The sequence below is a fragment of the Phoenix dactylifera genome, unplaced genomic scaffold, assembly GCF_009389715.1.
Source record: "Phoenix dactylifera cultivar Barhee BC4 unplaced genomic scaffold, palm_55x_up_171113_PBpolish2nd_filt_p 000544F, whole genome shotgun sequence".
In the NCBI taxonomy this organism is placed as follows: Eukaryota; Viridiplantae; Streptophyta; class Magnoliopsida; order Arecales; family Arecaceae; genus Phoenix; species Phoenix dactylifera.
This window is the reverse complement of record NW_024067953.1, coordinates 190,339-215,400: the sequence shown is the minus strand read 5'-3', so window position 1 is coordinate 215,400 and position 25,062 is coordinate 190,339. Positions and strand designations below refer to the sequence as shown.

The window sequence follows — 25,062 nt, the reverse complement described above, 5'->3', positions numbered from 1 at the left end:
ATTAGTATATTAGTTGAGAATATGAAATTTGAAAATTTAGAATATTTATTTGCGCTCTATCTTTAGACTTGTTTAGTTTGTGGGAAGAATTTTTTTCTCTGATTTTTTTTCTCAAAAGCTAATGCCGAGGTATATTATGCTTAGAAAAATAATTTTTGCATGCTTGATTGACAATAAGAGATCGGACATTCTAGAGTGGCTTATATTTAGGCAATCATCTATTTTTTAGAGAAAGTTGCATGAAGTAACTATTGTGCTCTTAATAAAAAAAATTTATGTCATTTTATCTAAAAGTTTAAGAATACTTTTGAAAAAAAAATCTTAATGTTTAATCAATGAAAATTAGATTTTTTATATCATTCCGTCTATCTCTATTATTTAAAAATTTTAAGGTATTTTTTTTGTTAATCATATTTTTTTTCTTTATTTTTTCATGAGAACCCAATTAGTCCTTTATATTTTATATATTTTTCTTTTATTTTTTTTAACTCTCTTTGTTGTCGGCGTGAGAACAGTTGAGGGTTGCTTTTTTCTTCTTTTCCAGCGCCGTATAAACTCCTCCTTCTGTTTTAGGTAATTGCTGTGCGTGTCATGTGTCCGTTGATATCAGGGCAATCTGGACTGCCGCGCGCATTCTTGCCATCCACGGGGCGTTGCCAGGCGCGAGAAGGCGCTCGGAGAAGCTACTTTTCTCGCCATCAAAGTAAAATAATTGTGTACTGTTTTGGCGGGTCCATCCATCATTGGACTTTCGGAGCGCCGGCATGACGCTTTATTGCGAGGGGCAGCCTCGCGCTCGCACGCTTACGCTTAAACCCGGGATGGCGCCGTCCGTCCTCGAAAGCAAAAGAAGGGAGCCGAAAAGCGAACAATAGAAAAAGCCGTCGCGGGCCGCACAGCAAACCAGAGGCATTACCACAGCAAAGCGCCCGTGATGACAATCCGGCGAGGCCAAGTGCGTCGAATATTAGAATAAGAACAAGAATACTTTATAGAGGCTAAAGCAGCGCCATCGCCAACTCTCGCGTGCTGCCGTTATTTCTGACAGCGTTGCTGAGCTGTTCTCTTTCTGACAGTAACAAAGAAAAGCCGCCTCGTCCCCATCTCTCTTCTCCTCTTCCTCCCCTCCCGTTCTCTTCTTCTTCTTCCCTCGTTTCCTTCTCCGGTCCAAAAACCACAGGCTTTCGCTTCGTTTTTTTTATTTGGAAGAGAAGGTCGGGGGACGAGAGAGATGGCGTCGGGGGCGTTTGGTGGGACGACCCAGAAGTGCAAGGCGTGCGAGAAGACGGTGTATTTGGTGGATCAGCTCACCGCTGATGGAAGGGTCTATCACAAGGCCTGCTTCCGTTGCCACCACTGCAAAGGAACCCTCAAGGTAATTGATTTCCATCCTCTTCCTGTCTGCCATCTTTATTGCCTTCTTGGGTCTTCTTCGCCTCTGTTCTGATTTCTTGCCTCTCTGCACCTGGCTTCTGTTATTCTTGAACGTTTTTCTTTAATCTAGGCGCAATTTATTTCCGTATGTTTTCTCTTTCTTCATCTTGTTTGGCTCGATTTTTTTTTTTTTTTTTAAGTATAAGCGTCTCCGTTTTCCTTGTACCATCCTTCCCCCAAGAAAGCAATAAGATAGGAAAGGTATGCTCTGGTCTGGTGCGTATCAGACTGGAATACTGTTGCCATGGCTGCTGTAATTGATCGTTTTTGTTTCTTTTTTTTTATTTGGCTCTACTCTTTTTGCCGATTTGTCTGATTTCTACTGTGTCTCTTGATTTCAACATCTAAGCATGTCTTGCGTTCTCTTCTTCTGTAGTTGGTGCACGATTTTCTTTAAAATGTTTATTCCTGTGTATTATTTATCATGGATCTGCGCCTCTTATGTGTAATATCTACTGGATATTTACTTGACAAAATCTACTCATTCTTTCATTTGCTGTCATTCTTTTTTTTTTCCGAATTAAATTTATGTCAACCTATGAGTGAATTTCTGAAATTAACCTGTTAAATTGGCAAACATGTTTTAAAATTTAATTTGGTTATGTAATTTAGATGTTTCTTCGATAAGTTTTGCGTAATTGCATAGTTGACTACAATATACAAGGAAAAAAAAGCTAGCCACTTTTCGATCTTGTACTAAGGTACACGGAACAAATATCCGTGTGGGCATCATCATGGGCATTTTGTTTTTCCCATTCTTCTAATCCGTATTATGCTAATAGGTGCTTCAAGTAAATAATCACTCACTTATTTAATTGATTGATTCTTTTTTCCATTCTTCTAATCCCTATTATGCTAATAGCAAGTAAATAATCAATTACTTATTTCATTGCATGGTTTATGCTATATTAAAAAGAGAACCATTCTTGATGAGTGCCTTACCTTGCTGCAATCAATTAATTTCCTCATTTTCTTGAAAAAAATTAATAACAAGATTTGCTTAGCAATTTTTAATAGGTTGTAACAACATTTGCTTAGCAATTATTAATAGGTTACAAGTACAAGGACATTTATCCATGATCTAGAGATTATGAACTTTTGCGTAGGAACAAATCCTCAAAGAATGAAAATTCAGGTCTTTGATACCTCCCTTAGTCTGCAACCAACTAGTGTCAAGTCCCATAGACAAAGGGCATCTGAGCAAAACAGATTATGACTCTTACAAAAATTACATGTGACATATGAAAGGTATATTATAATGGTCCTTGTCTGTCTTACAGAGCTATGATTTTGTTCTACGCTAAGCATTTCACAGATTCTTCTTCTTTTGGAAGAGAAGAGTGGGAGGGGATTATTTTTCTTTTTCTTTTCTTTTCTTTTCTTTCCTTTCCCTTTTTTTTTGGTGGGCGGGGCGGGGGGTTGTTCTCCAATATGAGTCCTAGACAGGCAATTCTAGTCTGATTAGGTTGAATACAAATAATGCCCGCCTGCACCACCTTGGCCCTGATGGTCAAGCAAATGATTTGGGTGGGTCCAATAGGTCATCTGACCATGCCATATCCTCATATCAATAATCAACCAACTTTTTCTAGATTATTGTCCATCTTAATCAATATTTTGTGCTTCATCATTGGATTAAGCATTCCATCACGTCCTCCCATCATCTCCTTGACCCTGCATCTGAGCACAGCCCTCACTGTTTTGACCATATCTAGCTAATATCAAGTTCCACTGGTCTCCACGGCCACATAAGTTAGAAATTCCGGATACACAACACAAGTCGAACGTTGGACCTTCTCCATGGGAAAGAGGGGATCAAGTTGCTTGGCTAGGCCCCAAATGGTGATTTTTCTCTAGGATTGGATTCTAAAATTATGGCCACCAGATATAGAAGTACTCTGAACTCTGTACAGTAGGGTAATTAGTCAGAGATGATTGTGTCTTGCATTAATTTGATCAACATTCATTCAGCTATGAACAGGAAGGACAATTTCAGAGTGATTAAATCTTTTTCCTTATTATAAAAGAAAGTATTCAACCTGTGCACTAGCAAATTTATCATTTCTAGGTATCAATTCGAGCAAGAGAAGGAAAAAGAATCAAATTTTCTCAAAACAAAAATGGACCTATCTAGCTTTGTTACATGCATAAGCTGCTACCGTGTTAGTATGTTGCAAGTGTAATGGATATGAAATTTCGCCAATCTTCAGTATGTATGTAACTTCATTTGTGCAAGACATCCTTATGGTGCTTTAACTAATACGTGCTGATTTAACTCGGAGACTCTTTTAATTTTATTACTCTGTATTGGAATTTCTTATAATTCTTGATTGATAAAGATTCACTTTTGAGTAGTAGTTGGAAAAGTTCAATAGAATATGAAAATGAAACATATTAAAATTTTAGAAGAAGAGTCTATTCCGCAAGGCAACTTATATTCCTTCTCATTTCTCTTTCTACTTCATGCTATTTGATTTTGATGCTTACTTCAAGTGAAAGTTACATCACCAAGAAAAGATATCCGTTGTCCCATGACTTTCTGTATCGCCATGAATTACATAATTTTCCATTCTTGTGAAAGCACTAGTAAGTGGATTCAAGAACGCATGCTTAATGGATAACAATGGATAGCTTTCTTCGACAGGGGTAGCAATCTGGCTAGCAAATTGGGTAGATTGGCTGGTTGCTGGATTCAACAATGCGTTGTACCCTGGTTTGCATGAACAATATTAAACAATAAAACAAGGGAGTAAAATGTTCCGATGACAGTTTAAATGTATCTGTTTGGCCCTTCAGATAATTGGGTTTCATTTATTTGCTCACAAAGTGCTGCTACTATAATTTCTGAGGCATTTGTCTAATTTTCTCATTTTATCAGGAGCTTGATGTTCTATTATCTGTTTCAGGGAAAAATTTAAGTATGCATAACTAGAACATACTATTTGTAAATATATCTATAAATGCCCTTTGCAATCTCATGAGTGACATGACATTTGTTTTGAATACAAAGAAAACTATGCATAATATTTATCAGTTGGCATCTGGTTATCTTATGCTATTGGACTGAATGACACTTTTTGATGTTTAATGATGCAGCTCAGCAATTACAGCTCCATTGATGGTGTTCTGTACTGCAAGCCTCATTATGACCAACTCTTTAAAATGACTGGCAGCTTGGATAAAAGTTTCGAAGGTTGTTTTAGGGCCTGTTTGACAATGCTTATTTTTCTTTTTTCTGTTCTTAAAAACAGAAACACAAAAACCTAGACAAATAACATGTTTGGCTCTACTACTTTTATTTTCTATTTTTATAAACGTTTCTCACTATTTCTTAAAAAAAAGAAAACAAGTAAATCTTGCTTTCACTTTAAATTAGGAAACTCAATACCCTGTCCACCACCGTCACTGCTGTTGCTGTTGCTACCGCTTTCGCTGCTACCGCTTCCGCTGCTACCACCATTGCCACCACTGCTACTGTCATGCTGCTGCCACCACCACTGCCGCCGCCGCCACCACTGCCACTATCAGCACCAAAGGTTGGAACTTTTTGCATTTACGAAAAATAAAAATACTTGACTTCAGCAAACATATTTGTGTTTTTGAGAATTTGAAAAGAACATCAACAAAGATTTTGCTTTCTATTCTTAAAAATTAGAAAAGTGAAAGTTATGCCTGCAACCTTTTTCTTTATGATAATTATACAATTACATGTTTAGAGCTTAAACCGTGCTTTTGCCCATCTAGGCTCTTCGAGATCTGCTAAGGCGGACCGATCCAATGGTCATGAGGTATTCTGCCACATATATTTTTATCAGGCTCTTGTCCCCATTTTTGCACTTATACTTTCGTTTTTGGGTTCCCCCCAGTCTACTTACTTGAATTAAGTTATGGATTATGTTGTGCAGAGCAATGCTAATAGCAGATTTTTAAGTATGTTTGTTGGGACGCAAGACAAGTGTGTGGTTTGCAAGAAAACTGTTTACCCAATTGAGAAGGTATGCATTATTTCATTTTCTTCATATAATATATGGGACATTAGCTTATCATAGATGGGTCTTTCTCTGCTACTCTTACTGAATTTTGAACTTCATTAGATACTTTTTTCTAAAGAAAAATTGTCAATTATTTTTTTTAAACGTTTTTTTCAATCTTCTGTCAGGGGTCACATCTGTTTGATGTATATGTCTGATTTATAGGTTTGCATCTGTTTCTTACATTACTTTTTTCCCCTCCTAATTATAGGCTGTATATAATGCAAAGAAGAGATGGTTGTGGACCATTGTGGATTTCTGCTTTCTCTCGCCGTGCTTAGGCTGAGGACTTTAAAGTACTGAAAGTTTGTTAGCTCAATGATTTGTCAATAGGAATTAACTTTAGCAGTCCTTATGTTGAAAGAGATATAACTAAACTAGGCAATTTTTAATGGTGGTCTTGGTAAATTCGTTTCATGATGACCTACATTTTAAAAAATTAACACATGAATTATGCATGCAATGATTAATTGTAATGTAAGATTCAGTCCAACAAGAGTAGAATATTTTGAAAAACGATTGCTGATGCTGTGTACATGTAGGGGTCATTCATATTGAAACTCTAGAAGTAGATATGGTTTAACATGCTTTGTGTGCATCAGAGAGCATATAAGCATGTGCAGCACTGCTTAGTTAATTAATTGCCAAATCATAAGTTTGTCTGCAAATCCATTTCTTTGTCCATTGTCTTGTATAGTCCAGCAATTGATACTGGTAACAGTGATAGCAGTCTAATATATGTTACTAATTTGTTTGTCATCTTCCAATTTGTGTTCATTTTGTTTGTCCCTTGACCAACAATAAGAGTGTTATTAGTTTGCACTGCAGGAGTTTAACTTAACTGCAACATTTTCCCATATACTTGTAAGCGGCTTTGCTAAGTTTTCCATTTGGAGGTCATTAAGGTTCAATTTGTTGTTTTTCCTTTCCTTTGATTTATTTAAATACTAATAGTTGAGATTTTTTAAAGAAATGTTTGGTTAAGGACGAACATGTTGCCCAGATAGACAACCCAAGAGGGGGGGGTGAATTGGGTTTTAAAACAATTTGGATAATTTAAAACGTTATGGATGATTAATTAAAAACTATGCCAAGTTATTTAATTAATTACTATGTGCTGTGAGCAATATGAAATGAGAAGAGGAAGAGACAATCAATCACAAACACAAGTTTTATAGTGGTTCGGAGCTATCCCTTGCTCCTACGTCCACTCCCCAAGTTTCTCTTGGGAATACACTATAACCCCCTTGGATTACAGCCGGTTGTTTTGCAAGCTCACAACCAAACTTGTTGTTTTACGAGCTAACAACGAACTCGGTCGGTTTTCCCAGGCTCACCGACTAGAACCAACCCCGATTGTTTCCCGGGCTCACAATCAAACCCTTTCACACGTTGGTTTTAAAACTGGCTCACCAACTAACCTTTATCCCCTTGATTCAATCCCCCGATTGAACCAAGTAAATACACGTAGTAGAAAGAAAACAGAAAATAAGCTTCTCAAAAGCAGGTATGAAACAATATATTCAAGGATGAGTTTAGAAGCCCTCAAACGCTTTTAAGCTTAAGTAGAGGAATGGCTTCTTGACTCTGGTCTCCTCTTGGATGAGTGATCGACTTGAATGTAGGAGGAGGAAGCTTTGAATGCTGGGGAGAAGTTGGTGGCGCAGTAAATGCTGATCTCCCCTTTTCTCGTTGAAGAGCACTTGCAAAGCTTGAAGACTTGAATGCTTGGAGTGGAATGTATATTCTCTATTTTGCTACAGTCTTCTGTGGCTATTTAAGCCAACCCCCACGGAAACTAGCCGTTACTCCACTTTTTCTGGCCGTTCTGCACACTCTGCGCAGCCTGACAATGTGACCGTTGGTGGGTTGGAGTCGACTCGCGCGATCAGGAGTCGACTCGGCTGTAGCGGGAGTCGACTCAAGCTTTTCAGGAGTCGACTCGGCAACTGTTCCAAGTTTGAATTAAAGTTGCCGTCACGACTGGGAGTCGACTCGTCTTGGCCCGGAGTCGACTCGCCAACTTCTGGCGCTGACCTGGCAATTTTGGAGTCGGCTTTTCCTCTGTAGACCGTGGATACAAATTTGAATTTTGCCCTCTCGAGTCGACTCGACTGTCCTGGGAGTCGACTCGAATCTCAGAGCCCGAACTCCCGATTCTCTGTCTTTTGGCTCATCCAGTCTTGGAGTCGACTCGAACTTCCTTGGAGTCGACTCGGCTCTCAGTTTCCGAAAGTTGGTCTTCTGCCTTTTGACGTGAAGCTTGTCTTGGTGTCGACTCGAGCTGTCTGGGAGTCGACTCGAATCTCAGTGGCAGTAACATGGTTTTCTCTGTTGATGGTCGCACAATCTTGGAGTCGACTCGCGTAATGCGGGAGTCGACTCGAATCTCAGAGTCCATAAAACACTCTCTGACTTTTTCTTTGTGCACCGGTGGGAGTCGACTCGCGTTCCACTGGAGTCGACTCGAATCTCAGAGTCCATAAAATACTCTCTGACTCTTTCTTTGTGTACCGCTGGGAGTCGACTCGCGTTCCACTGGAGTCGACTCGAATCTCAGAGTCCATAAAACACTCTCTGACTTTTTCTTTGTGCACCGCTGGGAGTCGACTCGCGTTCCACTGGAGTCGACTCGAATCTCAGATCTGAAAGACTGCTCTTCTATCCTTCTGTCTGTTTTCAGTCGGAGTCGACTCATACTGATTAGGAGTCGACTCGAGCTCGTGCCAGTGACCTTGATACGCTTGGAGTCGACTCGTGAAACTCGGGAGTCGACTCGAGTCTCAGACATTGGTTCAGCAGACTTCTTAACTTATCCAAAATACTGTAAACCATGTCTAGAAACACTTGAGCAGGATTTTCACTGAAACACTCAATTGAATTCATTAGTAATCACACGATATACTCAAATGCTTTGAGCTCATCAAAATCAAACGGGGTTTTAATCAATCACTCCACAATCTCCCCCTTTTTGATGATGACAAAACTTTGAGTATACGTAAAATGAATTGCTCAATAAATAATGAAATAAAATTCACAAGTGAATTCAAATGTCTGAAAATTTAATTTATCCAAGTTTGAAAGGTGTGAAACATTTAAATTTCGGAGTTAAAGCTCCCCCTTTCATTTGGAATTATATAAGCCTCCATATTATGCAATCAATTGTTTGGCTTATATGTTATCAATGATTTATCTTGATTAAAATTCAGATTCTCCCCCTCAACATATGCATTCAACTAGTTTTAGTTTTCTGAATTTCCTTTTAATGCTTTGAAATTTTTGAACTGAATTTTTTGTTTTTAGAGGGAAAATCTGTCAATTTGTTCTTGAGTACGATTAAGCTAATCTCCGAATATCCCTTGAATAGATTCTGGAGATTACTCCATTAGGAGCCCCAAAAGAGAGATAATGAGCCTCGAGGTACCGAATCCACTTAGAACAAATTTGTGTGTGTTTTTAAGAGTTCTTTTACATATTTTAACCATATTTCTCCCCTTATTACATATTTTATACATATTTCTCCCCCTTTTTGTCATCATATCAAAAAGGAGGTAATCACACACACAATCAAATGGCACAAATGGCACAATCAAACATCAAATGGCACAGTCAATTGGCACAGAAATAAAGATAAGATGTCTACTCATTGTATTGATATGAAGGTGAATACATTTGAGCATACTATAAGTAAGGCAAAAACAATACAAAAGAAGATAAAACACAACTCAAAATCATCTATGTCCTCCTCGAGGATGTAGCTCCCCCTCTCGAGGATGTAGCTCCTCCTCTCGAGGATGTAGCTCCTCCTCTCGAGGATGCGTCTCCTCCTCTGGAGGATGTGGCTCCTCCTCCCAATCTGCTCCGCTCCATGAGGAGGGCGACTGCCTCTGTGACATGGCTAAGCTGTGTGATGATAGACGAGGTGGCTCTGCTGTGCATAGTGGAGAGCTCAGTCACCGACGTCTGAAGCCCAGTCACTGAGGTCTGAAGTGCGTCCAGCTTGCCGACAATCACATTCGACAAGCGCTCGGCCCCCTCGGTAGTGGTGTGCATGTCACGGCCTATCTCCTCTCGAAACTGTCGAGTGGTGCTCTTGATCTCCCTCATGTTGCGGAACTGGGCCTGCATCAAATCCCTGATATTATATATCTCTTCCCGCACTTTAGCCGTCATGTCTGTCACGGCTGTCAAGGATGGCACCAATGCGGAGGATGGAGTGGGTGCAGGAGTGGGTGCAGGAGTGGCAGCTGGCACGGAACCTCGGAGCTCCCGGAGCAGCTCGTCCCTCAAATCTCGGACGATCTCCTGCCGCAGCTCTCGGAGCTGCTCTGGATCAATACGGACCTCCATAGATGGTGGAGCTGAGGAGGAAGGTCCGGCAGAGGTGGTAGGAGCAGGAGGAGTGGATGGAAGGTCTGGATGATGTGGAGAGTCTGGGTAATCAGAGTCTGGCTCAGGACTGGGTGATGGTCTGGTGGTCTGAGCAGTGAGAGTGGACTTCCTAACCCAGATCCCGTCTTTCTTCCGAAATTCCATCCTGTGCATGGTCCCCGTACCCAAGCGATCAGTCCATCGCAAGGCACGAGAGGGTTCCCTCTCAGGAATGGAAATTTCGTACTGCCTAAACAGGAGAGTGAATATCATCCCGTATGGGAGGGAGAGCCTAGGTCTATCTAAAGGCTCACACATATACCTATAAATCAGCTTGGGGAAGTTGACCGGGGTGTCCTGAAGAATGTAAGACATAATAGCTAGGTCCCTCTCATTCACAAAATCAAATCTTCCTGTCTTAGGGAAGATGGACCTGGATAGAATGCTCAAGAGGATTCTCACTTCAATAGGAAGTGAGCTAGCAGATACCTCATCTAGGGGGACTGAGGTGGCTGCCCTAAGACGATCGTAAGGGCCTCAAATCTATCCTCAGGATGTGCAGGAGCTACCCCTACCAGTGGGAGGTGGAGGATATGGGCAACGAGATCCTCCGTGACACGTAATGGGACACCTAATACCGTGCCCTCAATACCTCCATCTCCCCGATGGACGGTACTATAGAACTCTTGAACTAGGCCAGGATAGGTGGGAAGGTCCAAGGTGAGGAAGTACTCTAGACCCTGGGCTCTAAGCCTATCGCCTATGGTGAACCCTTCCCGGGAGAGGAAGTCAAAATCGACATACCTCCCGGTGGAGACGGCCTTCCCGGCCAATGGCCTAACATGAACCTCCCTAGGCGGGGAACGATCCGGAGGTGGTTGCCTCGCGGGATCATGCCGCGCCTTGGAGCGCCGCTCAGGGAACGGCCGCGGGACGGGACCTCTTCCTAACGACGGCCTTACGAGGCATCTTGACCTAAACGGGAATAAAAATACCTTGAGGACGATGAAGGACGGACAGAGGAAGCTCGGACGGACCGGAAATGACCTAGGAACGGATGGAAACTCAATGTCCGGCGAAGAATCGACGGGAAAAAGGCTTGGAGACGATCGGGGATGACCTAGGAGTCGGCTCTAGGGCTTTGTGAACAGTGGCGGCTTGAGGAAAAGTGTTTGCGAAACGACAAACCTAGGGTTAAAAAGTCGGATCCCGACTGCGAGTCGACTCCCCTGAGTCGCGAGTCGACTCGACCTCGAGTCGACTCCAGAATATGCGCGAGTCGACTCCCCTTTTGCTGCCAGCTTTGCGAGTCGACTCCCGCAAATGCGCGAGTCGACTCCCCCTTAGGAGCCGGCTCTGAAACTTACTCGAGTCGTCTCTAACCTTGGCACGCACTTAAAACTCTTGCTATAATCGCGCCAAATGAGGGAAAATCACCTAATTAAGGACTGATATGATGATCATTGAATAGAAACTCTCTTTTAACCTCATTCTCATCATCAAAATCAATTAATCTAGTGGTAACTCCCACTAGGATGGATCAATCACTCCTAATCCCCTTCTAAGCACACTAAATCTCTCTTCACTTAGGGGTTTTGTGAAAATATCTGCTAATTGATTATCAGTACACACAAAGTGGAGTGACACATCACCATTCAATACATGATCTCTTATGAAGTGATGTCTTATCTCAATGTGTTTAGTTCTTGAGTGTTGAATTGGATTTTTTAGTTAGATTTATGGCACTTGTGTTATCACAATTAATGGGGATTTCATCTTGTTTAATGCCATAATCTTCTAATTGTTGTTTAATCCATAAGATTTTGAGCACAACAACTCCCGGCTGCAACATATTCAGCTTCTGCAGTGGATAATGCAACCGAGTTTTGTTTCTTGCTAAACCATGAGATTAGGTTTTCTCCTAGAAATTGACAAGACCCGCTGGTACTTTTTCTATCAAGTTTACATCCAGCGAAGTCTTGAATCTGTGTACCCTATTAAGTTTAGGCTAGATTCTTTAGAGTACCACAGTCCTATGTTCTTAGTTCCTATTAAGTATTTAAAGATTCTTTTAACTGCAGCTAGGTGTGATTCTTTAGGATTAGCCTGATATCTAGCACACATGCACACACTAAACATAATATCAGGTCTACTTGCAGTAAGATACAGTAAAGAACCTATCATACCTCTATAAAGTTTTTGATCGACGGATTACCTGATTCATCTTGGTCTAACTTACATGATGAGCTCATGGGGGTGCTGATTGATTTGTTTCCCTCCATATCAAACTTCTTGAGCATCTCCTTGATATATTTTACTTGATTGATGAAGATGCCTTCTTCAGATTGTTTGATTTGAAGCCCGAGGAAGTAGTTCAGTTCTCCCATCATGCTCATTTCAAACTCACTCTGCATCAAATCAGCAAATTCTTCGCAGAGGCGATTGTTAGTGGCACCGAAAATGATATCATCAACATAAATCTGTACTAACAACATATCCTTATTTTGTCTTTTCAGAAATAATGTTGTGTCTACATTTCCCCTAGAGAATTCATGTTCTAATAGGAATTTACTAAGTCTCTCATACCATGCTCTAGGTGCTTGTTTTAACCCATAAAGTGCTTTGTTTAGTTTATACACATGATTAGGGTATTGATGATTTTCGAAACCAGGAGGTTGTTCTACATACACCTCCTCATTAATATACCCATTTAAAAATGCACTCTTTACATCCATTTGAAATAGTTTGAAATCTTTAGAGCATGCATATGCTAATAATAGTCTAATAGCCTCAAGTCTAGCTACGGGAGCAAAGGTTTCATCAAAGTCTATACCTTCTTCTTGATTATAACCCTTTGCTACTAGTCTAGCCTTATTCCGTATAACAATTCCATTTTCATCTAGCTTATTTTTATATATCCATTTTGTACCAATAATTGGATATTCAGAAGGTCTCTCTACTAGATCCCACACTTTGTTTCTAGTAAATTGGTTTAGTTCTTCTTGCATTGCATTTATCCAATTTACATCATTTTCGGCTTCTTCTATATGTTTGGGCTCAAAGTGTGAAACAAAGGCTAGATGATTATTCATATTCCTAAGGGATGCTCTAGTCCTAACCGGTTGTGATGGATCATCTAGAATTAGTTCCTTAGGATGCCCGTGAGCATACCTCCAAGCTTTAGTTAGCCCATGATCCACTATAGGCTCTTGGTTTGATGATTCTCCTTCAATCAACTTTTGATTATCATCTCGTAATCCCATCTCATCTATCTTTTCTTCAAGTATTTCAATATCATCATCAAAATTAACCTTCTTACTAGATGAGATGTCACTAGAGTCATCAAAAACAACATGTATGGATTCTTCTATAACTAGAGTTCTTTTATTAAAGATTCTATAGGCTTTACTAGTTGTAGAATAACCTAGGAATATTCCTTCATCAGATTTAGGGTCAAATTTCCCTAGATTATCTTTCCCATTATTATGTACAAAACACCTACATCCAAAAACATGAAAATAGTTAACCTTTGGTTTTCTGTTTTTCCACAGTTCATATGGTGTTTTCTTTATGATGGGTCTTAATAGAACTCTATTTAATATATGGCAAGAAGTATTAATGGCTTCTCCCCAAAAATACTTAGGGAGGTTACTTTCACATAACATCGTTCTAGCCATTTCCTCTAGTGTTCTATTTTTCCTTTCAACAACTCCATTTTGCTGTGGTGTCCTAGGTGCTGAGAAATTATGGGTTATCCCCTTTTTGCTACAAAATTCATCAAATAATTGATTTTCGAATTCGGTACCATGGTCACTTCTAATAGCTATAACTGAGGATTCTCTAGCATTTGTTACTTCCTTGTGGAACTTCTTAAACATAGAAAATGCTTGATCCTTATGCGCTAGAAACATGACCCATGTGTACCTAGAGTAATCATCTACTATAACTAGACCATATTTATTTCCACCTAGGCTTGTTGTTCTAGTAGGACCAAATAAGTCCATATGTAATAATTCTAGAGGCCTAGAGGTAGAGACACATTTTATGGATTTAAAAGAATTCCTAGATTGTTTGCCAAATTGACATGCTTCACAGATTTTGTTCTTTTCAAATTTTAATTTGGCAAACCTATCACGGAGTCTCTTTTAACTAGTTTAGTTATTGTGTCCATGCTTGCATGACCTAACTTACGGTGCCATAACCAACTAGCATCATTTTCTTTGGTTTCATTTACAACTAGACATTGGTTATGTTTTGCAAGATCTTCTAGGTCTACAACATATACATTTCCACGTCTAATCCCTTTAAAGACCAAACTATTATCATTAGGATTTGTTACAATACATAGTGATGGTTTAAACATAACATCATATCCTTTATCACATAATTGACTAATGCTTAACAAGTTATGTTTAAGACCATCAACATATCTAACATTATCTATAAAAGTAGAAGGGGTGATTTGAACTTTACCAATGCCAATGATGTGACCTTGGTTGTTGTCTCCAAACGTCACAACACCTCCCTTCTTAGCTTCAAGGGTGAAAAATTGGTCTTTATCACCCGTCATGTGCCTTGAGCAGCCACTATCCAAATACCAGCAATTTTTGTTGACCTTGGCTGCAAGACACTCCTACACAAGCAAATCATGTCATCTTAGGTACCCAAGTTTTCTTGGGTCCTTCATGGTTAGTCAAGTTGGTTCCTTTTGGAACCCATACCCTTTTAATTTTTCTTTTAGTTTTCCTTTTCCTATAGTCACATGTATTTGCTTTATGTCCTATATTTCCACAACAGAAACAGGTGATTTTCTTAGTTTTTGTTTCCCCAGCTTTAACAAAGAAATTACTAAGAAGTTTTTGCTTATTCCTTGGTTTGTACCCTAAGCCTGCTTTATTAAATACTGCACGTTGACTATTTAGTATCATGTTTAACTTTTCTGAACTATATGTAAATTTTTCAACTAAGGGTTTGTATTTGTTAAGTTCTTTAGTTAATGTTTGATTTTCTGTTTTTAAATCATTTAGTTCTTTTGTTAGATCCTTGTTTAAGACTTGTTTATGGTTTGAAAGTTCCTTAGTTAGTTTTTCATTATCTTTAGTTAAGGTGTTAGTCTTCTTAATTAAAAGTTGATTGCTTGTCTTAAGTTCTAGATTTTCTTTGGTAAGATTATCTTTATCCTTAATTAATGAATCATGCTTATGAATATAAGTTTGATTAGTTACTTTTAGTTCTCTGTTTTTAACATTTATATTCTTATACTCAATCATTAATTCATTGAACGCATCATAAAGTTCATCAAAAGAAAAATCAGGATGCGTATCGGAAGTTACCTCGTCTTCGTTGGCCATGAAGCAGAAATTGGCCTTTTCTTCTTGTTCCTCGTCAGAAGAGGAGGATGATGAGTCGGAGTCGGATAGTGTAGTGACAAGAGCTTTCTTCTTCTTGTACTTACTCCCCTTCTTCAGTAAGGGGCATTCAGCTCTTATGTGACCCGGCTTCTTGCACTCGTAACATCCAATCCCCTCGTTTTCTCTTTCCTTACCTTTGTCCTTCCGGTAGAAATTTGAGGGCCCTCTCCTTTGATGATAGGACTTCTTGTGGTTGATGAATTTCTTGAATTTGCGCACAAGAAGAGCCTCACCACCATCTTCCTCATCTTCTTCTTCTTCACTGCTGCTGCTGCAAGATAAGTCCTTGTTAGAAGAAGTAGATTTTAAAGCTATTACCTTTTTCTTATGGGAAGACTCTTCCTCGTGTTGTTTCATGGTGAGTTCGTGAGTCATCAGGGATCCAAGGAGCTCCTCAAGTGGAAGCTTGTTCAAGTCTTTAGCTTCTTGGATCGCTGTCACTTTAGCTTCCCACAACCTCGGTAGACATCGAAGGATTTTCCTGACAAGCTCACTGTTAGTATAGTTCTTGCCAAGGCTTTTTAGGCCATTGACAATATCAGTAAACCTAGTGAACATGGATGTGATAGTTTCATTTGAATCCATTTTAAATAGTTCATATTTATGAACCAAGATGTTTATTTTGGATTCCTTGACTTGATTCGTGCCCTCATGGGTCACTTCAAGTCTGTCCCAAATTTCTTTTGCTGAATTACAAGTTGAAATCCTATTGAATTCATTACGGTCTAAGGCACAATAGAAGACATTCATTGCTTTAGAGTTTAATTGTGCCTTCCTCATGTCATGTTCATCCCAATCCGTTTCTAGTTTGGGTACCTTGACACCATCTATATATATGGATGGGATGTATGGGCCATTTACAACAATGGTCCACATCTCATAGTCTTGGGCTTGGATGAATATTTTCATCCTAGCCTTCCAGTATGAGTAGTCGGATCCATTGAAGAAAGGGGGTCTTTGGGTGGACTGACCCTCAATGTGAGAAGATCCAAATGGGGTTGTCATTTTGATCTTTTAACTCTTGAGTGGAAGAGTTTTTGGCTCTGATACCACCTGTTGCCCAGATAGACAACCCAAGAGGGGGGGTGAATTGGGTTTTAAAACAATTTGGATAATTTAAAACGTTATGGATGATTAATTAAAAACTATGCCAAGTTATTTAATTAATTACTATGTGCTGTGAGCAATATGAAATGAGAAGAGGAAGAGACAATCAATCACAAACACAAGTTTTATAGTGGTTCGGAGCTATCCCTTGCTCCTACGTCCACTCCCCAAGTTTCTCTTGGGAATACACTATAACCCCCTTGGATTACAGCCGGTTGTTTTGCAAGCTCACAACCAAACTTGTTGTTTTACGAGCTAACAACGAACTCGGTCGGTTTTCCCAGGCTCACCGACTAGAACCAACCCCGATTGTTTTCCCGGGCTCACAATCAAACCCTTTCACACGTTGGTTTTAAAACTGGCTCACCAACTAACCTTTATCCCCTTGATTCAATCCCCCGATTGAACCAAGTAAATACACGTAGTAGAAAGAAAACAGAAAATAAGCTTCTCAAAAGCAGGTATGAAACAATATATTCAAGGATGAGTTTAGAAGCCCTCAAACGCTTTTAAGCTTAAGTAGAGGAATGGCTTCTTGACTCTGGTCTCCTCTTGGATGAGTGATCGACTTGAATGTAGGAGGAGGAAGCTTTGAATGCTGGGGAGAAGTTGGTGGCGCAGTAAATGCTGATCTCCCCTTTTCTCGTTGAAGAGCACTTGCAAAGCTTGAAGACTTGAATGCTTGGAGTGGAATGTATATTCTCTATTTTGCTACAGTCTTCTGTGGCTATTTAAGCCAACCCCCACGGAAACTAGCCGTTACTCCACTTTTTCTGGCCGTTCTGCACACTCTGCGCAGCCTGACAATGTGACCGTTGGTGGGTTGGAGTCGACTCGCGCGATCAGGAGTCGACTCGGCTGTAGCGGGAGTCGACTCAAGCTTTTCAGGAGTCGACTCGGCAACTGTTCCAAGTTTGAATTAAAGTTGCCGTCACGACTGGGAGTCGACTCGTCTTGGCCCGGAGTCGACTCGCCAACTTCTGGCGCTGACCTGGCAATTTTGGAGTCGGCTTTTCCTCTGTAGACCGTGGATACAAATTTGAATTTTGCCCTCTCGAGTCGACTCGACTGTCCTGGGAGTCGACTCGAATCTCAGAGCCCGAACTCCCGATTCTCTGTCTTTTGGCTCATCCAGTCTTGGAGTCGACTCGAACTTCCTTGGAGTCGACTCGGCTCTCAGTTTCCGAAAGTTGGTCTTCTGCCTTTTGACGTGAAGCTTGTCTTGGTGTCGACTCGAGCTGTCTGGGAGTCGACTCGAATCTCAGTGGCAGTAACATGGTTTTCTCTGTTGATGGTCGCACAATCTTGGAGTCGACTCGCGTAATGCGGGAGTCGACTCGAATCTCAGAGTCCATAAAACACTCTCTGACTTTTTCTTTGTGCACCGGTGGGAGTCGACTCGCGTTCCACTGGAGTCGACTCGAATCTCAGAGTCCATAAAATACTCTCTGACTCTTTCTTTGTGTACCGCTGGGAGTCGACTCGCGTTCCACTGGAGTCGACTCGAATCTCAGAGTCCATAAAACACTCTCTGACTTTTTCTTTGTGCACCGCTGGGAGTCGACTCGCGTTCCACTGGAGTCGACTCGAATCTCAGATCTGAAAGACTGCTCTTCTATCCTTCTGTCTGTTTTCAGTCGGAGTCGACTCATACTGATTAGGAGTCGACTCGAGCTCGTGCCAGTGACCTTGATACGCTTGGAGTCGACTCGTGAAACTCGGGAGTCGACTCGAGTCTCAGACATTGGTTCAGCAGACTTCTTAACTTATCCAAAATACTGTAAACCATGTCTAGAAACACTTGAGCAGGATTTTCACTGAAACACTCAATTGAATTCATTAGTAATCACACGATATACTCAAATGCTTTGAGCTCATCAAAATCAAACGGGGTTTTAATCAATCACTCCACAGAACACTTTTTTCTTTTTTATTGCATGGGGTGGGTCTGAGGTGGGGGATCATGAACTTGGAAATTCTACTCAAAGTGGGGATATCCAGTATTATGGTTTTATGAATATTTCTACACCACCAAATATCCAGTTGTATGGAATCATAACTAATTTTATAAAAGATTCAAAACCAAAAATACCATTATTTTGTATAACATCCAAACATATCGCAAGCCTAATTTACCTTATGTCTATATCCAAGGACATAATTTCTACCACAAAGGCCATCTTTGCTTTTCTTTCCCTACACAACATACTAACCCGCTTCAACTCATTTTGGATTCCACTTGAATCTATTCTCTGCTCTTCAAGATCTTGCTGCATTTGACTAAAGTGTATTAGTTTGCATCACTTTGTTACCCATTGATTTTGCTTCCAGGCTTCCTTGAACACATTCACTTCTAACTTTCCGCTTAACATCATGATGGCTTTGTCATTATCATTGCCTGTATGCTCGTACAAAATTAATACTACCATTTTTCATATGGACATTTGATTCTAGTTTTGCCTTATAATTTAAGCATCATGATTTGACACAGTGCTTCATATTCCCTAGTTAAATTACACAGGAACATCATCCATCTTCCAGTCTTGTACATTGTCAAGTACTGGTAAGATTTATTCAAATTATCATAGGAAATTGTAATCATGGCATTCATGTTACATATGTACAGTGGTGTTTCAACTAACTCTCTTATGCACCATAAAAGATCCTTAAACTTATTTAGCATTTGTTCTCTCTTTTATAAGCCAAGAAATGCCAAAGCATCCTCAAATTTTATTACCTGTGGGACCTATCTGATCTGCATTTTCCGGTTGAGGAACATCATGTAATGCTCACTGTGAAAATGGAAAAGATAAGCATAATAGAAATTTGACAAAATGACAGTTCTATACTTATAGAGACTTTAAAATGCCTCCTAGTGCACCTCAAGGATTTGCTAGCACAGATAAGTCTCTGCATGCGAATTATGAGTGGTGGGAATAACAAAAGAAGGCAGTTTTCATGCGTCATGTTTAACATATTTCTAGTTAAGCATAAGTCTGGGTCACATCATCTTTGATAAACATATAATAACAATTAGCCACGCAACCTGTTATGAAAGATCATACCAATTGGAATTTAAAATTAACTTTTCATCAAATCTTTTAGATAAAAAATAAAGAGTCTTATTTGAAGAAAAAAAATCACTATTCAAACCTCGCAGTAATGTAGTCCACATCTCTAATCTCAAGTATTGTCACAAATTTGGATGACTTGTACATGTATGATGTATGCTAAATGCTTCTAGCCTTCTACACATACATAATGCATTCCTTTTAGTACTGCACCTAAAACAAAATCCGAATGGTTACTGGCTACTTGACTTTGTCAAGACATCCTCTAAGTAAATCAGGATTTCTTCTTACTAAAATTTGGTTTGCAATACATTGCTTAATGGCTTCCAAAATTTCTGCAATAGCTGGTCACTTGAGACCAGTTCATTATGAGTTTGAGTCTAGTCATGAATCCAACATGACATAACTAAGAAAGGCCCCTGCTCGTCTTTTAGCTATTTGTCCATTAGGTCCATCCACATAGATTGTTCCGTGTACGAATAAGACTCCGTATAACAGCCAGCCAAGCTTGTCTACATCCCAGTCAACTAGCTGTTACTAGAATCCAAGGGCATTGCAGAAGTCATAGAAATATTCCTAAGTAATTTGTTACCAAGAGCCTGAGGATCTTTATAAAAAAGGGCATCCCAATGCACAAGGCTCCGTGTGGGATTTAGGGAAGGTCTAAAATATGCAGCCTTATCCCTACATACGGAGAGGATGATTCCATATTTTGAACTTATAACAGCTAGGTTTCAGTGGAGCAACTTTGCCACCTTGCCAAGGCCTGCACACTCAGAGAATCTCTAAACTAACTCTTAAATATCCAAAATGCTCGTTAAATCTAGTTGAACTTTAACCCAAATTTGACCTGAAGAACCACTTTGACCTAGTGCTGTTTGCTTTGAAAGTGTAAAACAGATATTCTGCGGATCCAGTCTTCCCATTGATAATCTTGGACTCCCTGCTACACTAGCTTCTTTAACCTTGAACTGTTAGCTTGAAGTGCTACCATGGCTTCTTTATCAGTATACTCACATGGCAGACTCAGAGGTGATAATGAAGTCCCTCATATGATCCTTGTGGTGTCTTTCAATCTCATACCTAAATATTGTGATCCTAACCTTGTACACATTAATGTATATTTGAGCTATCCTGCATGCACATGATCTGTCCAATCATCATATTTATCATTCATAAGATAGATTATTAATATGAGTTCCTACAGCTGGTGCAGGCTTCCCACCTCATATCAGTAAAAAACCCCTTGTTTCTTTTGAAGCATCATCAACTTTTCAGGGATAAGCAATTGTAGAGCCCACATCAATTTTGTTTCCCAAACTTGGTAGAGGGGTATTTCTCCTTATCATGCCAACATTTATCATGCAATAGCACAGAGAATATGGTATAGATACACCAAGAATAGTGGAGGAAATTCATCTTCTTCATTTTGGAGTATTAGTTATCTTTCGTTGAGAAGAAGTGCTTTCAGTGTTCAAAACAAACATGTATCATAATTCCAGGTTAAACATATTTCCCTCCATCAATTAACATTCATAATAAATTTTCAAATATATATCAATTTATTTGGAATTTGCACAGAGGAAATAAATCATTTTGTTTTATATTCAATACAAATCCTGTATTTTCATTGTGCAGGTGACTAGGAGATTACGAAGCACTTAGTTCGAAGGGGCATTTAGGCAACCATCTATGAGGAGTATATTGTAAAATATTAAAAATACAAATAACTAATGGCCTTTTTGGCGTTGTTGTTGTTTTTGCATTTTTTTCCTCCACTAATTAGTGGAATACCACATGGAGATTGATGTTGAAGAGAGCACTTGCCAAAACTTTTGTTATTCCTCTTTTTTTTCACCTGTTTTTGAAAGCAATAAAGCTTTGTTACCAAAAGCTCAAAAGATTTTACAAGCAATTTCAAAGAACAACAAGGTTTCGTCATACATATTCTTCAGTCAAGTCCATTTTTCTTCTTGGTTCTTGAAAACAAAAACAGAAAACAAAAGCAATACCAAATGGGCCCTGAAAAATTAAAAATACAACAAAAGAAATTTAGGGGAAATAAGGTAAATTAAAGAACCAATTTTATGGTTATCTTAAAACCCATTTTACTATAAAATGACATGTTAACTAAGTAACCTTTTTCACTACAAATTACATGTCAGTATCAATTGATCATCCAAGAAAATATGTTCAAAAGTTTTAAGTCAATGCAACATGAAGCTCTACCTAATGTGTGTACATGCATGTGCATACATGCATAGACATTTCTGTTAACTTTCAACATACCAGTTGATTTATATGATGTTTAGGTACACTATTACGTGTACAGCTGTACTTTCTGTATTACGATGTGCTATCTCGCATGATCATCAACTGCAAATTCATCATCTATTTTATTTACCATTTTTTTTGAGTACATCTCTATGATAAAAACAACCAATATGTGATGTGCAGATCTGTATCCTCGGGATCTGCAGAAAATTTTACCCGGTATTATTTCCTTCTTTTCAGGTTGCACTTGATGGCACCTCATACCATAGACCATGCTTCAAATGCAGCCATGGAGGCTGTGTGATCAGCCCATCTAACTATATCGCACATGACGGCAGACTTTACTGCAAGCACCACCACTCTCAGCTCTTCATGGCGAAGGGAAATTTCAGTCAGCTTGAAGACAGACATGAAGACATTAAAGTGCCTACTGAGAACCCAGTACCAGATGAGAACGCAGTACCAGATGAGAACCCAGTACCAGATGACAATGCAGAAAGTGCTAGTTGAATTTTCTCTTGGGTGGAAGATTGTTGTACTTGGCACTCTTTTGGGCAATTGTGAAATGACAGTGGAATGAGTTCGTCTACATACAGCTGCTGAGTTTGGATACCAGATTTTGATCTTCAGGATTCTTATATCTTGGGAACCTTCTCTTTATTACGTATTCTTTGCGTTGTGAGAGTTGAAATAAATATGGCGTGTTTTTCTTCTTTTCCATTAAGCTGTGTGTTGTATTCCAGAGTTGCAGGTGGTGATGGTTGTATGTCAGAGGTCTACTTAAGGAGGCGGGGGCGTGTATTACTCTGCCTACATTTTGTTCAGGAGTTGTTTTATTTGCTGGAGAAAGAGTTCTTTTGATTATCATCTGTTCTTGAACTAACTCTTTTAGTGAATTTGGTGATGATCTTGTAACAGTTTTTATTCCATATCTGCAAAGCCTGTTATGACTCTTACACAAATGCACCTTCTCAACAACAAAATGCAAATCTTATCATTGGATTTTGGACCATCTGCGGCATTAAAGTAAACCATGATCATACAAAGATCTCATAACAAAAACGTTGCAACTGTTGCTTTATTAACTTTTTCATGAGCTCTTACTGGCAGTCTGTGCCGCTGTCAGCGAGATGCCGGACAACATAATCGCTCATCGGTATGTAACTTGTCCTATGCGAGATTGCTCCGTTCCTTGTACTTTCATGGGGCCATCAGTCTCTATCTTCGTATATTGACGTACGTACGTAGTAACACCGTTGGGTTGTTAAATGAGATATGTAATAATGTTTTGATTGGTTATTTTGTTGAAATAATCTTTTATGTAGAAGTAGGATTTACTGCCCCCTGAGCTTCCTTCCTCCTCTGCACAGCCAGCTGTTTAAGTTCTTCGACCAAGCGGCTGAGCTCCCCATACGACGACCCAGCCTCCTCCACCGCCGCTCTGGCCATCACCCCAAACTCCCTCGCGCTCCTCCTCGCCTCTCGACCAGCCCCACCCATCACCCTCTCCACCGCGTCCCTCACCCTCTCCCACTGCACCACCTCCCCCGCTCGCTGCCCCACCGAATCCAAAACCCGCACTGCGATCCCCAGCAACTCCACCACCAGCCTCGCGTTGAAGAACTGGTCCCACTGGAGCGGCCACGCGGCCATCGGCACCCCCGCGCTCACCGCCTCCAGCGTCGAATTCCACCCGCTGTGCGTCACGAACCCTCCAACCGCCGGATGGTTCAATATCATCAATTGAGGCGCCCATCCTCTTATTATCAAACCCCTCTCCCCTATCCTCTCCTCCAACCCCTCCGGCATCCACTCCGCCTCGGGCTCGTCGCTTCTCATCGCCCACACGAACGGGTGGCCCGACGCCTCCAACCCCAATGCCATCTCTCGGAGCTGCTCCGCTTTGAATACAAACTCGCTCCCAAAACACACGTACACGACCGTGTCGGGCGTCTTCGAATCGAGCCATTTCTTGATCAGCTCTCCTTGCTCATTATCAAGATCGTCCCCTGCTGCTCCCCTGCTAGCAAAAGCCACCGGCCCGATGCACCACACTTTGGTGGCCCGGCTTTCCTTCAAGAAATCGACGTACAGGGGCTCCAATTCGTAGAAGCTATTGTAGATGGTGCCGTAGCTACGGTTTTCGGATTCTTTTATGGCGTTGATTTCTGCCGGATAGTCGAAGGCCCTGGGGACCTCGGCCGGCGTCAGCTCGACGCGGTGCGGGAGGCCGCCCTCGACGACGAGGAGACCGGCGTCGTCGCGGTGGGCCCCGCGGGAGAGGATGGCGTCCCATATGGCGGTGGAGAAGAGGGAAGTGGGATTGAAGACGAGTCTCGGGATGCCGAGAGAGCAGGCGAGGTCGGCGGTCCAGCCGCAGACGTAGTCGGAGATGAGACAGTCGGGGCGGTGGGTGCGGATGAGGGCGGCGAGGGGATCGCGGAGGGCGGCGACGGCTTCGACCATGGCGCCAAAGTGACGGGTGCGAGGGTGGGGGAGGGAGGCCGTGTTCTCGCAGCCCGGTGGGAGGCCGACCTCCGCGGAGGGGAAAGGGAGGAGGAGGATGCGGACGGGTTGGTGGTCGAGGGCGGGGCGGAGGAGAGGGGCGTTGGCGGGGGTGGTGACGAAGGTGGCGCGGATGCCGCGGCCCGCAAAGAGGGCAGCGACATGGGCAAGGGGAAGCATGTGGCCGGGGGCTGGGTAGGGGAAGAAGAAGACGTGGAGCTGATGACGAGCCTCGGAGGACATGGCTGAAGCCTGAAGGTTCTGTTTGGGCTTGTTTTGGGCCAGCGGTCGGTTCTTGGTGGGCTTGGGGGATGGAGAAGAGGGAATTCCAAATTATAAAGACTGGGGACCGCTCACACCGTTGTCGTGACTCAAACCGCCAACCTCGACGTCTTTGCGTGCCCGCTGCGCACACGGACGGCAACCACCTCCAGAGTTCAGGCGGGTAAGCTGAACAAACCTCAGCCGGGTGAGGAAACAGAAATAAAAAAGAGATCGCCTGTGCCAAATCTATTTGATTAAGGCACCAAAAATGTTTCCATACTCTCATCCCTACTATTTTAATGCCTGAAATCTCTAGGAACAAACTTTTTTTTTTTGACAATTAGAATGTGCTTTATATTTTTTGTTAGATATTATAATGTACTTATGTAATCGAAATCTGACCATCATGTTGATTTTTTTTTTCCTAATCATGATACCCCAAGGGACCCTTTATTTCATTTCTCTATTATTGTTATTAATTTCGGGACTCATCGAGATGCTACTAGCTGTATAATGACAGAAACCATATTTATAACACTATAACAGTATCCTGGAGGATTGGGAGCTTCAAAGTCATGATTGTTATGCATATTA

General features: G+C 40.9%; 2 protein-coding genes across 2 annotated transcripts; one reads left to right on the top strand and one right to left on the bottom strand.

Annotated features, from left to right (window-relative positions):
* The first annotated feature begins 844 nt into the window (after positions 1 to 844).
* Positions 845 to 22,623, top strand: LOC103710027 (LIM domain-containing protein WLIM1-like). The gene is made up of 5 exons (XM_008795602.4): positions 845 to 1,375; positions 4,531 to 4,627; positions 5,179 to 5,222; positions 5,340 to 5,429; positions 21,940 to 22,623. The coding sequence occupies exons 1-5, from the start codon at positions 1,232 to 1,234 to the stop codon at positions 22,207 to 22,209; spliced, it is 645 nt and encodes a 214-aa protein (XP_008793824.1). The 5' UTR covers positions 845 to 1,231; the 3' UTR covers positions 22,210 to 22,623.
* Positions 22,140 to 24,914, bottom strand: LOC103710065 (scopoletin glucosyltransferase-like). The gene has a single exon (XM_026805776.2). The coding sequence runs from the start codon at positions 24,445 to 24,447 to the stop codon at positions 23,017 to 23,019; it is 1,431 nt and encodes a 476-aa protein (XP_026661577.2). The 5' UTR covers positions 24,448 to 24,914; the 3' UTR covers positions 22,140 to 23,016.
* Between the last annotated feature and the right edge of the window lie 148 nt (positions 24,915 to 25,062).

Coding starts and splice junctions, on each gene's coding strand:
- LOC103710065 (XM_026805776.2), bottom strand. CDS start 24,447: ATGTCCTCCGAGGCTCGTCATCAGCTCCACGTCTTCTTCTTCCCCTAC.
- LOC103710027 (XM_008795602.4), top strand. CDS start 1,232: ATGGCGTCGGGGGCGTTTGGTGGGACGACCCAGAAGTGCAAGGCGTGC. Junction 1,376..4,530: donor ACTGCAAAGGAACCCTCAAG/GTAATTGATTTC, acceptor TTAATGATGCAG/CTCAGCAATTACAGCTCCAT. Junction 4,628..5,178: donor CTTGGATAAAAGTTTCGAAG/GTTGTTTTAGGG, acceptor TTGCCCATCTAG/GCTCTTCGAGATCTGCTAAG.